The 13,589-nt window shown below is 40.6% G+C and overlaps 2 protein-coding genes across 2 annotated transcripts; one reads left to right on the top strand and one right to left on the bottom strand.

Annotated features, from left to right (window-relative positions):
• Positions 1 to 248: 248 nt before the first annotated feature.
• On the bottom strand, positions 249 to 11,122 carry LOC133527294 (uncharacterized). The gene is made up of 4 exons (XM_061864270.1): positions 10,145 to 11,122; positions 4,888 to 5,120; positions 2,110 to 2,226; positions 249 to 1,146 (listed from the first exon to the last, which is right to left on the bottom strand). The coding sequence occupies exons 1-4, from the start codon at positions 10,283 to 10,285 to the stop codon at positions 990 to 992; spliced, it is 648 nt and encodes a 215-aa protein (XP_061720254.1). The 5' UTR covers positions 10,286 to 11,122; the 3' UTR covers positions 249 to 989.
• A 169-nt stretch (positions 11,123 to 11,291) lies between these two features.
• Positions 11,292 to 12,234, top strand: LOC133527106 (uncharacterized). The gene is made up of 2 exons (XM_061863997.1): positions 11,292 to 11,702; positions 11,905 to 12,234. Exons 1-2 carry the CDS (start codon positions 11,292 to 11,294, stop codon positions 12,232 to 12,234), a joined length of 741 nt encoding a protein of 246 aa, XP_061719981.1.
• The last annotated feature ends 1,355 nt before the right edge of the window (positions 12,235 to 13,589 follow it).

Consider the following 13,589-nt stretch of genomic DNA (forward strand, 5'->3'; position numbering starts at 1 on the left):
CATCACTCATACACAACCGGGAATCGAACCAGGTCAATCTTTATGTAATCGCGTGTAAATAGTATTTGTTTGCATAATTGATCCTGAAAGTATAAGTAAATATAAAAAAAAGATTGAATGTCATTATTATTAAATTTAAAATCGAAGCTATGTTTCCTAAGAACAGATGTGGCCATCTCTCATAATTTCTGACTTCCCCATACTGACCGTTTTGGATTGATCAACCTGTATAATATGAATATGAAAGGGCCCTTGAGATCTACTTACAAAATAAGTCTTTGAATTTTGAATACTCGTATCTCGAATACCTCCTATTTCTATTTCTATCGATTATGACAAAGTTAAGATACACATTATGAAGTTCCCGATAGGCGCAAGTAGAGGAGTAAATACGCAAGTACGTACAACGGATTTGCACTAATTAACTAGCAAGTTATTCTTTCGCGGATTAACAAAATAATGTTTTAATTTTGTATAGTAATTAGAGCCTCAAGTCAGACTACACTGTTGATAAATATGAATATGAGTCGCGACTAGGGTTGTTACCTGAAAAGATGGATAAACTCCGGACATGACCTTTAAAATCCTGACATTTCCCGTACACGAAATTGAGAAGAAAGTGGAAAATCATTTCTCCAAAGCTTCCGACGTATCTTAGGCGTCTGTGTCTCAAAGTTTTTAAAAACCTATAAAACTGATTAAGCATAAGTTTTTTTTTTTGCCAGGAAAACTTTAAGGTTAAAAATCGGTCCGAGCGGCAGGTGTATTGTTCGTACCCTCTCTTTTTGGTTGACAAACCAGTGCAGTGAGAATAATTTAATTAAACTTGTAGCTAATAGATTCTATTATTTAATTGATTTTCTAATAACCCTGATGCTCGCCAAGTCCGCCTGCAATCCTGACAAAAGACCAAAAATCCTGACATATCAACCTTAGTCGTGACAGGACACTATAGGCGCTTCAGTAGGACAACTAGCCGTAGGTCGCTGTTATGGAGAATCAAACACTTTAGTAAACATATCGAGGAGTGAAATAGAAGTGCACTGAAATATTCTGGAACAGTCTCGAAGGTTCTGGCCGTGCTCGAACGCTTGCACGTATGGGGATGCCTCATGGCATGGGTGCTCTGCGATGTCGTTTAAAGGACTGAAAAGAGAAAATGCGGGCTTCAATATTAGAAAATCCAGTCGTTGAGTCGTTGGTGAGTGATTATTTAGTCAGCCAGTTTAAAGGCATTAACTATATGTGTGATAATAATTAAAAAGAGAAACATTTCAGTACAATCCTCGGAGCTCTTGTGCGGTATAGTAATCAAACTTAACCAAACAAAAAGCACTACCGACAAAAACTGCAGCATAGATTTATAGCAAAAATATTGAAGGTGAAGTATTTCTCTAATTTGAATATTATTCTTTTTAGCAAACATTGTAACGAAAAAACATGCAAAGTAATGAGTAAGGAAGTAGTAAATAGTTATAGTAGTAAAGGACAAACAGGTAAGTCTCTTGAGAGAATTTACCAACACAATCGGAAGAACACTTAGATAATGTATAGTTTTTCATATTGACAAATACACATACGTTTATTTCATTACTTTTTACAGCAGTTCATAGACATTATATACATTTTGACGTCTTGTAATCGTAATTTGGTTAACTTATAGAATATTAGAAAAGAGAGGGACTGTAAGTACGTACGTGCTGAGAGTACGTAGCTGGTTATCTCATGCAGCCAGTTATCCTCGTGGTCAGTGTAGAGTGCCCCGGCTTCCAACTGGTACAGAGATTTTAACCTATGCAGGCGGCTGCAGTACTGCAGCAGTATTGCAGCACGAAAGAGATTTACTTGAGTACGTAGCTGGTTATCTCATGCAGCAAGTCGTCCTCGTGGTCCGTGTGGAGTGGCTCGGCTCCCAGCTGGTACAGAGTTTTTAACCAATGCAGTCTGCTCCATTATTGCAGCATAAGAAAAACTTACTTGAGTACGTAGCTGGTTATCTCATGCAGCAAATCGTCCTCGTGGTCCGTGTGGAGTGGCTCAGCTTACAGCTGGCACAGGGTTTTTAACCAATGCAGACTGCTCCATTATTGCAGCATAAGAGAGACTTACTTGAGTACGTAGCTGGTTATCTCATGCAGCAAATCGTCCTCGTGGTCCGTGTGGAGTGGATCAGCTCCCAGCTGGCACAGAGTTTTCAGCACGCAGGCGGTTCCATTGTGGCCGAAACTGGAAAACGATTTCAATTTTATTATGCCTTTTTATTCAGCCTGTATTCACTTACAGTTAAAGATAGACTTTTTTAATGCACCTCACCCTCTTCTTTATGTGTGACACTAGACAAAGAAAATTGACGATCATATGTAAAGCTCTTTCATTCAAGTTAATAGTACCTAGTAACTCTATGAGCTTGAGAACCCACATGGCTTTGCCATTATGAAAAATGTCTAAAACAGAATCACTCAAATAAATTAATATAATATAATTATCGAACTAGCTTACAAAATTTTACGACAATCGGTTGAAAAAAGAAATGCTTGACGGGAACAGTCAGACAGACCGACAGTACGTCTCCTCACACATCTCTGCTGGAAACGCAGCAGAAACGAATAGGCTTCGCACTTGCTCGATCAAAAATAATATCGATTGTCACTACTGTTGGTAGGAACTCAAGTCTTTTGAGTCTAAATTGATGAACTCGACTCGTTTTTACGAGACTCAGAGCTTAAAAAACTTCTGAGTCTTTTAAGTACCGAGTCGAGTCCTTCATTGAGTCTTTTTTAGGTGCAAATCAAAAGGACTAGAGTCTCCGAGTAAAGACTCAGTCAACAATTTTATATGTTTTACCTATACTACAATAAAGGAAATAGGCGTTATTGTATGATTTATGTTATGTACATCCATGAATTTTACATAAAGACAACGCATTTCGAAGATATTTAAAAAAAAGCAAGTTCTCCGAAAAGGACTCAAGTCTCTACAAACGACTCGGGACTCTAATAAGTCGAAAAAGGACTCGAGTTTCGTCTTCATTATAAGAGTCTGCAAAACTGAGTCGAGTCTTAAAGCAGAGGACTCAAAGGACCCGAGTCTTAAACCAACACTAATTGTCACAAAACAACTCTATTTATAACGTTTAGTATGAAACAGGCTTTGTTCGGGTAAACAGTAATAAATTATAGCGCGACATTCGGAAAACAGGAATGACGAGGGCAATTTATGCGCAAATTGCTTTTCAAGCAAACAATTGTCAGAATTCGATAATTCACGCGAGCAAATGGACGGTTTTGGCTTTTATATTACGAAAGTCTGGCCAAAATGTTACAAATATCATTGAAGCATCGCTATGTTTTCAACAGTATTAATAAGCTAATAAAATACCATTTGTTACATATATGTACATGGGTTACACTCAAAACAAATACGACACAGCACAGAGAGCTATGGAGCGCGCCATGATCGGCATTAAACTTCAAGACCGTGTGAGGAATGTCGAGATCCGATGCCGCACCAAGGTGCGAGACGTGGGTGGGGTAATTAACAAGCTGAAATGGAATTGGGCGGGACATGTTGCCAGCCAAAGTCATGGCAGGTGGACCAAAATGTTGACGAATTGGTGGCCGCTTTCAGATGAAAGAAGCGCCTGACGTCCATTGGCTCGTTGTGTGGACGACGTTTGAAAAATCGCGGAATACTTCTGGACGAGACTAGCCCAGGACCGGGATAAGTGGCACGAAGAGAGGCCTATACTTAGCAGTAGGCGACTGGAGGCTAAAATGATGGGTTACACTCATTAACGACCTGGGAAGATTATAGAAGTCTGACTTGAATTTAAAAATGAAAGGTTGCCAGAGGTCAACGAGGAGGGGGCGTGGTTAGGGTCGGTAACGCGCATGTAAGGAACCTTCGAGGCTGTGGAGACTGCTTACCATCAGGCGGGCCGTATGCTTTTTTGCCACCGATGTAGTATAAAAAAAAATGACCCCCAAGGAATTGTGCCGCGGGTGACTCAACTGTACTGCACGAAGCTTGACAACGTCAAATACTGTAATGCTGCACAAGAGATTTGACAGAGGTTCTTTTACCCAATCAAAACTTTTCTTCACCATTCAAAACTTTTTTGAAGAGCGGGTATTCATGTATTGATTGAGTAATATTCAAAGATGCGGGTGGTATATTTATGGAGAATGTATTGCAGGTGTCCAAGGGCTTCGGTAATTGCTTACTATTTTACTATCCGTCCTGGTTTGCCTTCTATATCATAAAAAATCAATACCTGGAAGTCACGTTTTGACGACTGGTCTGGCCTAGAGGGTTATGAAGGGTCACTAAGCAGGGGCTTATGAAGCCGATGGTCCTGGGTTCGAATCCCGGTAAGGAATTTATTTGTGTGACAAGCACAGATATTAAAGCAAGAAATATTACTTTGCTAATCCGCGATGACTGACTGACTTTGTCAGTTGTCGGGTGTCAGACCGTCAACATCTCCAGCATCTCCTGAGGATGCCTCGTAGAGAGGCGAAACACGTGTCGAGTTTTGTACTTTTGGTGGTGGGTTGTTATATTTATTTGCGTATTTATTTTTGCGGTGGGAGGGTGGGAATATTAATTGCATGTAAAAATACGCAAGTATAACGGGTTAGCACTGTTTGACTAACACGTTATTTTCTCGCGGATTAGCAAAGTAATATTTCTTGCTTTAATTAGCATGGATCTCCGCAAAGTAACGCCTGATTCTATTTTTTTTAAGCACAGATATTTTTTACTGAGTCTTGGGTGTTTTCTATGTATTTATGTATCTGAAGGTATATTACTATATTAAGTCCTTAACCTGCCACATAGCTGCCCGGCTGATGCCGCTATAAAGCTCTCAGGAAATACAATACTTACTTATTCAACGCATCTTCAACATATTTATAAAAGTGGTACAACTTCGCATCATTTTCGTAATATCCCTCCAACTCTCTCTTCTTCCTGGATACCTCAACGTCATATCCAGAGTTGGCCCACAGGATATCCACAGGAATCTGGGAGCGGTTCCAGGGCAGCTGGAAGTTGGCCTGGATAGCCCAGTTCACGTTTATGGTCTTTATTGGCGTTGGGGTTCCCACGCCTATGTTGACCTGGAAAATAACGATAATGTATTAAATTAATGAATTGTTGACTATTATAAGTCTATTAGGTATACGTAATACCGCATAATCGTACATGGGCATCCTTTAACCTATCAAAAATTGTGTGTTCAAATCCGGGTTGGGCTGTTTAGAGTAGAAAAAAACATTCTTGACAAAAATGAAATAAAGATGAACAATAGACTAAACGAGTACACTGACAAAACACTGACACGTACAATCATACCCACAGATAAAAGAAAGACGAAAGGCTACAATGAAGAGATTTTGAAATCTTTAATTTCCCATCTCGAACTCTCAACTCAACCCCGGGTTAGTGTTTATGTAACTCCGAGTTAATGGCTAACCCAGTACAAGTGGCCCTAAGGTAAGGTAGGTTTTAAACGAACTTTTAAAATTAAAAAAGAAAATCATTATTTCGTTTCACGTTCATGCAAAACTGCAAGTAATACTATAGCGGATGCGATTGTCATTTATGTCATTCCAAATCAGACCAAAGTGCTCCAATCGTCATTTATATAATTCTGAAATAGAAGCGAAGAGGGGGCGCTGGTCGGAAAAGTGGCGAGTTGGGAATCAAATGGCTGGTCACAGACATTCCATCTAATTATATTATCATGCTTGCACTGAATTTTATTTTATTTTAAACTTAGTAACTTTCGCGAGAAGATCTCCAGATATTTTTGTTGTTGTTTAAGTGTAATGGGATTTTTAGTATCCATTGAACTACGTGGTAATATAAAACTAATTAAGAGTAAGTCTTGAAACGCGTTTAATCATTCTTAAGTCAACACCCGGCAATCCATCGCGAGAGTTACGTGAGACTTGACCAGCCATGTCCATCAATGATTATATCGATGGATCATTGAAATACGTTTGCGAGGTCTAAATAAAATATGTCGTGGAGGCCGTCAGTGCCAGACCGTGAAACGACGCACTTTGAGACCAGTAATAGTGCAAGAAATTGCAAGTATTTCGAAGTATAGACGACTATTTTTAGACAAAAAACCGGTTTCAGTAACAGTCCTAATTAAATCTTTTTTATGTCAATTGGCGGGCCCGATTTCCTAAGTACTTAAAGCAAAAAAATTGTTTGACTCATTTTGATGGCATTTACTTTTTTTACTGTGTAGAATAAGTACTGTTGTCCCTGCACGTAGGTATTTATTGCGTAAAATTTAATAAACTTTTACTTCGCTTTATACAATATTCATATTAAATCCATAGCTACAGAGAAAAAAAGAAAAAACAAATAAGTTGCATACTTTTTTCCCATGCCGTCTGTAATGTTCCCCGTGGCCCCGAAGCTCAAATTTTCCAGATCCCAGAAATTGTAGTTGTGAAATTTGATTACTGTCACTATTTTTTGAACCCCATTTAAGACCTAAAATCTTTTATTGCAATCACATTATCCCTTTACGACCGGTTCGATATAATTCGGCAAATTACTTTTAAAAAATCCTGCCCGCAAGTAAATTGTCTTTTCGAGCTCAGGCCTATTCCGATCGAATCTGCAGACATTAGCGACACGTTTCAGTACTAAATACCGCAGGTCAGTAGGATCAGTCTGTCGCGAGACTGCTTTGAAGATGGTGGCATTTTTTGATGGGAGTAGTGGCACACGTAAGTTCTTAATTTTGTATAATTTTGGTATCAAACTTGTTATTTAATACTTAATTATTACAGTAAAAGAGTTATGTGTGTTTATTTATCACAAATTAGAGTAACAATAAGTTATTAAGGGGAAACTACATGCTCGTAAAAAAAGAATTGCACGAATTTGTGGGTTCGGCCGTAGCCCGTAAATCGATGGTCGTAACTATTTGCAAGTTTTTGTCTATCCGGCTTCTGCGCAGAAAATCAAATCAAAAGAAATAGTCATATGTTTGATAGTTTTATAATACTTTTCGTTTTGTAATGTTAGATTTGTGTTTTTTTTAAGCGTCCATTAAGAGGCAAAAAATTCCTTGAAATTTTGTGCAATAATAATACGAGTATATCACATAATGATGAATTATACGATGCCCTCGAAGAATTCCCTTATTCGCTTTTTGAATGAATTGAAAACGAAATCAAAGAATCAACGACGAATATGATGAGATGCTATGAGATGTACCTAAAGAGAGTCTGCTGATGGTGACAGACCCAGTGTCACTAGTTAGGAGGAAAGACAACGAATATGTTTTCCTACTGTCTAACTGCTCGGGAACGATCAGCATTAAGGTTGTCAAGAGATGGGAGATAAAGATTCGGTCATACGTGTATGTTACAGCTTCAGAAAAAGTTATGAACTAATAAACCCATGGGAGGCGTTGATATACCTTTTTTAAACAAGGAGATGGACACTGAAACCAAATTCTTTCTTTCTTTTTACATGTGAATGAATCAATATTCATTTTATGGATATTCGCTTGATTGTGATGCCATAGGCCGTCCTACGTGCGAAATACTGGATTTACTCGATTTTAGCTTCAAAATCTTAGAAATGTTGGTTAAACCACCAAGAAAACGACGTAGTGAAGCATGTCTGAGGCGTCTGAGTGATGTTTCAGATGATGCTTCAATTTGACGATACCAAATCTCCAAGAGCCCGCCAATTTCAGACTGCTTCAGACTGCTTCAGCAGGGCTATTACTCGTTGTATTAAATGCAACGTGTTCGTTACACGTCAAAATAATTTTTTCAAGCATTTCCTTTAGATGTAGTTGAATTGAGAGTACTTTACAATTGTTGATTATTGTTTTTAATCATTCTTTAATCGTTAAGATGTTGATTCTTAAAGAAAATTGTGATAATTATGCTAAATTGAATACTGATTACTTCATATGCTATGCATGTGCAGCATACACATGCATTGTTCTGTAAAATGTTGCGTTTTAGTCATATTATTTTACAAAACTGAATGATTTTGCACGTTCGTGCATTTCCAGATAGTTCCTGAACGTCACTTTCGTGCACGCGATTTTTTTTATGACAAAGGACACAAGTTTTTTTTTAAACATTTTATACACGTATTTTATAACAATTAAAAATGGTTCACATGCATTTTTTATGAATCTATGCAAAATATTTTTCCCGGCCGTAAAGGGTTATTTAGCCCTAAATTTTTTCCCTTCGGCCGCGTACGCAACCAGAGCTTCGTAACCAGATGCGATCGAAAACTATTTCTGCCTTATACGAAACCGGTTGCGATCAAAAACTAATTCCGTCTTACTAGTTATCAGTTACGATCGAACACTTTTCTTTGTTGTACGAAACCTTTCGACCGTTGATAAAGTCAGCTGAGATTATATTTATACACCTTGTTATACAGTATAAGTACTGTACACGTTATATATCTAGTCAAAAATCAGAACACAGTAATCAGATTAGAACTCACTTGAAGTAATGTTTAAGTGGCCAGTGATTTGTTATATTACCCACTGTAAAGGTTTCATGTGAGATCTAAATATGTTATATTGAGTTTTGTTAAATCAATAGTTTCCAAAAAATGCACAGGATAAGAAATTATGAGTATCATGACAAAATATTTGAAAAAAAAAAACCTATAGCTAGATGACCCAGACATTGGTTTCGTATAAGAACGAGAAGTGTTTGATCGTAACTGGTTACGGGTAAGACGAATTTAGTTTTTGATCGCAACCGGTTTCGTACAAGGCAGAAATAGTTTTCGATCGCATCTGGTTACGAAGCTCTGGTTGCGTACGCGGCCGAAGGGAATTTTTTCCTCAGTAATTTTAGTAACTTTGTATTGCATAGCACTCGTGTACTAATTATGGATCTACTGATGTCTATTTCATTGAAATCCGCTTAATAGTTTAAGCGCTAGAAGGAAAAATATGATTTAATATTCGAAGACCTCTCAAGGCGGTTGGTTTAATTTTTGTGTAATAAAACAAGTGTAAAGGGTAAGTTGTGAAGGGTTAGAGGAATCTACCGATACGTCATTTAAAAAAATCCGTCCAGTATCCTAAGCTACAGGATGTACTGAATCATCAGTACTGAAACCCATAACCCTACTTTCTGGTTAAGTCGCAGTCGAGTAAAATGCTAATATTGGGGTAGATCACGTACAAATGTTTAATTAAAAATGGAATTCATATTCCTCCGTTTTTCCCTATTAAGACAATGTCCCCTGGAAGTGTATGAGCGTTAAACTTAGATTCAGCTACTATTTTCTATAACAAGATCTATTTTTTCCGCAAAGATATCTAGGATTTTTTTTGTGTAGAATTTAATAAGCTTTAAATTTGCTTTACACTATATTTTCATAAAGAATGTAGATTAAAACGCAAATTTCTCCTAGATGGTACACATTTACCAAGATGGCTGCGATTCCTCGAGGTCCCCAAATGTCAAATGGCATGAAAAAGGGCCTTTAATTTATATACATACCTAATTTCATGACTGTTCCAGAGATTTCGAGGTTGGTCCTAATCCGAATGTGCTATAAGTGGAAACCGTTTTCTCCCGGAATGTAAATTTCATCAAAAATGTACGTACACTTTCCTCTTAAATAAAGTTACTTTCTCATCCTCATCAACTCCATTTCGGAGATAATTAATAATTTATTTTAATCTGATTAGGCTCCTACGAGCGTATACACTTGCCTTAGGGCCTGTTTGCATATTGATTAGTGTTTAGTATGAGTTTATACATTTACTACTAAACGCAAATACTACTTTTTAGGGTTCCTAACCCAAAGGGTAAAACGAGACCCTATTACTGAGACTCCGCAGTCCGTCCGTCTGTCTGTCTTTCCGTCTGACACCAGGCTGTATCTCATGAACCGTGATAGTTAGACAGTTGAAATTTTCACAGATTATTTCGCATTCTGTTGCCGCTATAACAACAAATACTAAAAAGTACGGAACTCTCGGTGTGCGAGTTCAACTTAAATATGCAGCAACAAGCTATTAAGTTTCATTTAATGTACCTATACTCCGAAGTTAACGGAGTTTTAAAAAAATACCGTGTATAAGGTAATCGCAATGATTAAAAATATTATAACTTACTTGAAACAAAGTGCTATTAGGATACAAAAGCTGCCGCCGATATCGGTGCACTGTTTCGTCTCCTATCGTCGTCTCGCTCCCACTTATAAGGGCTGCCACGCAACATAATACACTGATTATCGCCGCATTGCTCGTCATCATGATGGTTCTGATGGACTGAATGTGTGGCAAGTGCCGTACGGTAGTCGAACGGCACTTATTACGTGTCAAAGTGATTGCGATGACGATAGGGTAAACGATGCAGACGACGACATTATAAATAAAAGTTACCTACACAGAAAAATCCGTGTGACAGGACAGAGCGTCTCCTTGGCGATCTCGAGAGTATTTTATTTTTTAATAATTCAATAACACCTACTTAATTCTTTTGTCACAGTTTGATTTGGTCTCAATTATATCTATTTTTTGTGAGGGCAAAAATAACAAATACAAGAGACAAATGACTGCCTTCTTAGGCCTTTTAAAACAAGCCGTATACGGTCGCGTAAAGGTCGTTGAAACGTAATTAAAAGAGTAGTCTCTTTCACTGTTACACTAAGTATCACCAGCTTTCATATGACATTATAAGCCTCTTCGAATGTCATTGTTCTATGTCGGTCCGGTGTGCTCGTTCACTGATAAGCAACTACCGAGTAATATGTTAATGAACAAGCACCTTAATAAGTACGTTAATATTTCAAATGTTCATCTTGCAACCAACAAGGAGTTTTATTACTGGTCATTAAATCCAATAGCAACTACGACACGTAATAAGGCAGTGTACTTTGTGTCTCGTGACATGCCCCTTGTTGGATAAACAAATTAGTGTCCGCTTGAGCATGTGACTGGATATTTGGATGGTTTGGAAAGGGCGAGAGCACAGTGCACTGTAAGCTGCGCTTTAAGTTCCTAATTTTCCATTAAAAAATACTCAGACATACATTCTGGAGAGTGTGCAAGAACTGCACGACCTGGTCCCACCTCTTTTCCATCATCGGAATTCCAGGCACGGGAAGCGAATGCACCCGTTCGTTGTTCAGCCTGCCCTCTGTATACCCTCAGAAATATGACCTTGTTTCTCTTTAAAGTAAGAGTAAATAGGATGCAGCAGGTTGACTAGGTTTAATCGCCGGTGGTGGGGGGAGCATCCATTGGTGTCAAGTCGACAATGCGGTACCTAGGCATAGTCCTCGACAGCCGGTGGACGTTCAAGAAGCACTTTGAAGGCCTTGTTCCCAAACTAATAGGAGCGGTGTCGGCACTTAGCCGGCTTCCACCCAACGTCGGTGGGCCGAATGTGAGCTGCAGGAAGTTGTACGCGGGTGTAGTGCGGTCGATGGCCCTATACGGGGCGCCGATTTGGGCCTTCTTCCTGACCGCCGAAAATCAGGCCCTATTGCGAAGGCCACAGCGGGTCATGGCGGTCAGGATGGCGAGGGCATACCGCTCCGTCTCCCACGAGGCAGCGTGCGTGTTGGCGGGGACTCCGCCTTGGGACCTCGACGCAGCAGCGTTAGCTGACGTTTATTGGCGTGTCACTGAGGCACGAGCCAGTGGGATCCAACCACCCCTGGAGGAGGTCAGACGGTGTAGACTTGACTCCCGTCGAGTGCACCTCCAGAAGTGGAAAGAAAGGTTGGAGGCGCCAAGTGCCGGCCACTGGACCGTCGAAACAAGACGTCCCGTTCTGGAGCGATGGGACAAAAGAAAGGGGGGTTCCTCTCCTTCCACCTTACTCAGGTCCTTTCGGGGCATGGTTGCTTCGGGAGATACCTGTGTAGGAGGGCGAGACGGGAACCGACGATGCAGTCCACGACTGCGGCGACGCCGAAGACACGGCGCTACACACGTTGGCGGTGTGCCCAGCGTGGGCGGAGCAGTGGGCCGCACCCGTGGCCATAGTGGGGAGCGACCTTTCCTTGCCAGCGGTGGTGAAAGCCATGCTTGGTGGGGAGAGGCCATGGGTGGCTGCGGCCTCCTTCTGCGAGGACGTGATGGCGCAGAAGGAGGCGGCGGAGCGCAGCAGGGAGGAAGATCCGGCCTCCCAGCCAATGTGCCGCAAACGTGTCGGGCGAAGGCGGTTGGCATACGACCGCCGATTACCCCCATAAGGGTTCCTGTGGGCGGCAGGCTCGGGGACGTCTGCCGCCTACACAAGGGTCCCTGCGCAGGCGGGCGCGATGCATGATCAACGCGCCCACTGAGGTGGAGGGGTGATATATATTCCCCCACGAGTGGAGTCCGAGTCCGGACGGCCGCTGGCGAGGTTGCGGAAGAGTACTTCGGCGTTCCTGGGACCTCGCCCTATAGCACTGAGGCGGCAACAGAGGGGTCTTATCAGCCTATACGGGAGTCCCACATAACCATCCCAGGCCCGTCCCCGCGTCTGGCCTTTTTAGGGTTCCGTAGCCAAAGGGCATAAAACGGAACCCTTATGGATTCGTCATGTCTGTCTGTCTGTCCGTCCGTATGTCACAGCCACTTTTTTCCGAAACTATGAGCACTATACTGTTGAAACTTGGTAAGTAGATGTATTCTGTGATTTTGACACAAAAATAGAAAAAAAAAACAATAAATTTTGGGGGTTCCTCATACTTAGAACTGAAATTTAATTTTTTTTTTCATCAAACCCATCCGTGTGGGATCTTCAAAAATGATATTGAGGTTAGTAATAAAAAAAATTAAACTGAATAGTTTACGCAAGAGACACTTCCAAAGTGGTAAAATGTGTCCCCCCCCCCCCCCCCTGTAACTTCTACAATAACAGACTGCTAAAACTAAACAAAATATATGATGTACATTACCATGCAAAAATTTTTAATACGTCATAAACTCATAAATGGTACGGAACCCTTCAATGGGCGAGTCCGACTCGCACTTGGCCGCTTTTTTGTTTCTCCGTGTATGTACGTTAATTTTTAGAAGTTTTCCACCAGCTTTTGCTAGCCGCCTATTAGATATCAGCCTCCTCTCATGCGCCAGAGGGCTTGGGCTATAGTCCCCACGTTGGCTCAATGCGGGTTGGAGACTTCACATACACCTTTGAATTTCTTTTATGGAGGTTTCTTCACGATGTTTTCCTTTACCGAAAAGCTAGTGGTGAATATCAAATGATATTCCGTACATACTTGTATGTTCCTAAAGACACGCGGGTAGCGTTGCTGGCCTTGTGGATAGACGTCCAGCTTTCAATCCAGAGGTCGCGGGTTCAAATCCTGACTAGTCTAAATTTTAGTAGTGATAAAAATAATGGTGCGTAAAGCTTACCTACGCCTACTTACCCATGTCTAAAAGCTGCGCATATTAAAGTTATCCAGTGAGAACACGACCTAACAATTGCATTACGTATTAGCTGGCAAGTCCGTTGACGCTGCCGAAGCATCAAGCCGTCAGTGAACAGGCTTTAGAGGAAAAATGTGACGCGCTTCAATCGGCCGTGAATGGGTGCTTTAATCTGGACCATGAG

Source organism: Cydia pomonella, chromosome 17 (assembly GCF_033807575.1).
Source record: "Cydia pomonella isolate Wapato2018A chromosome 17, ilCydPomo1, whole genome shotgun sequence".
NCBI lineage: Eukaryota > Metazoa > Arthropoda > Insecta > Lepidoptera > Tortricidae > Cydia > Cydia pomonella.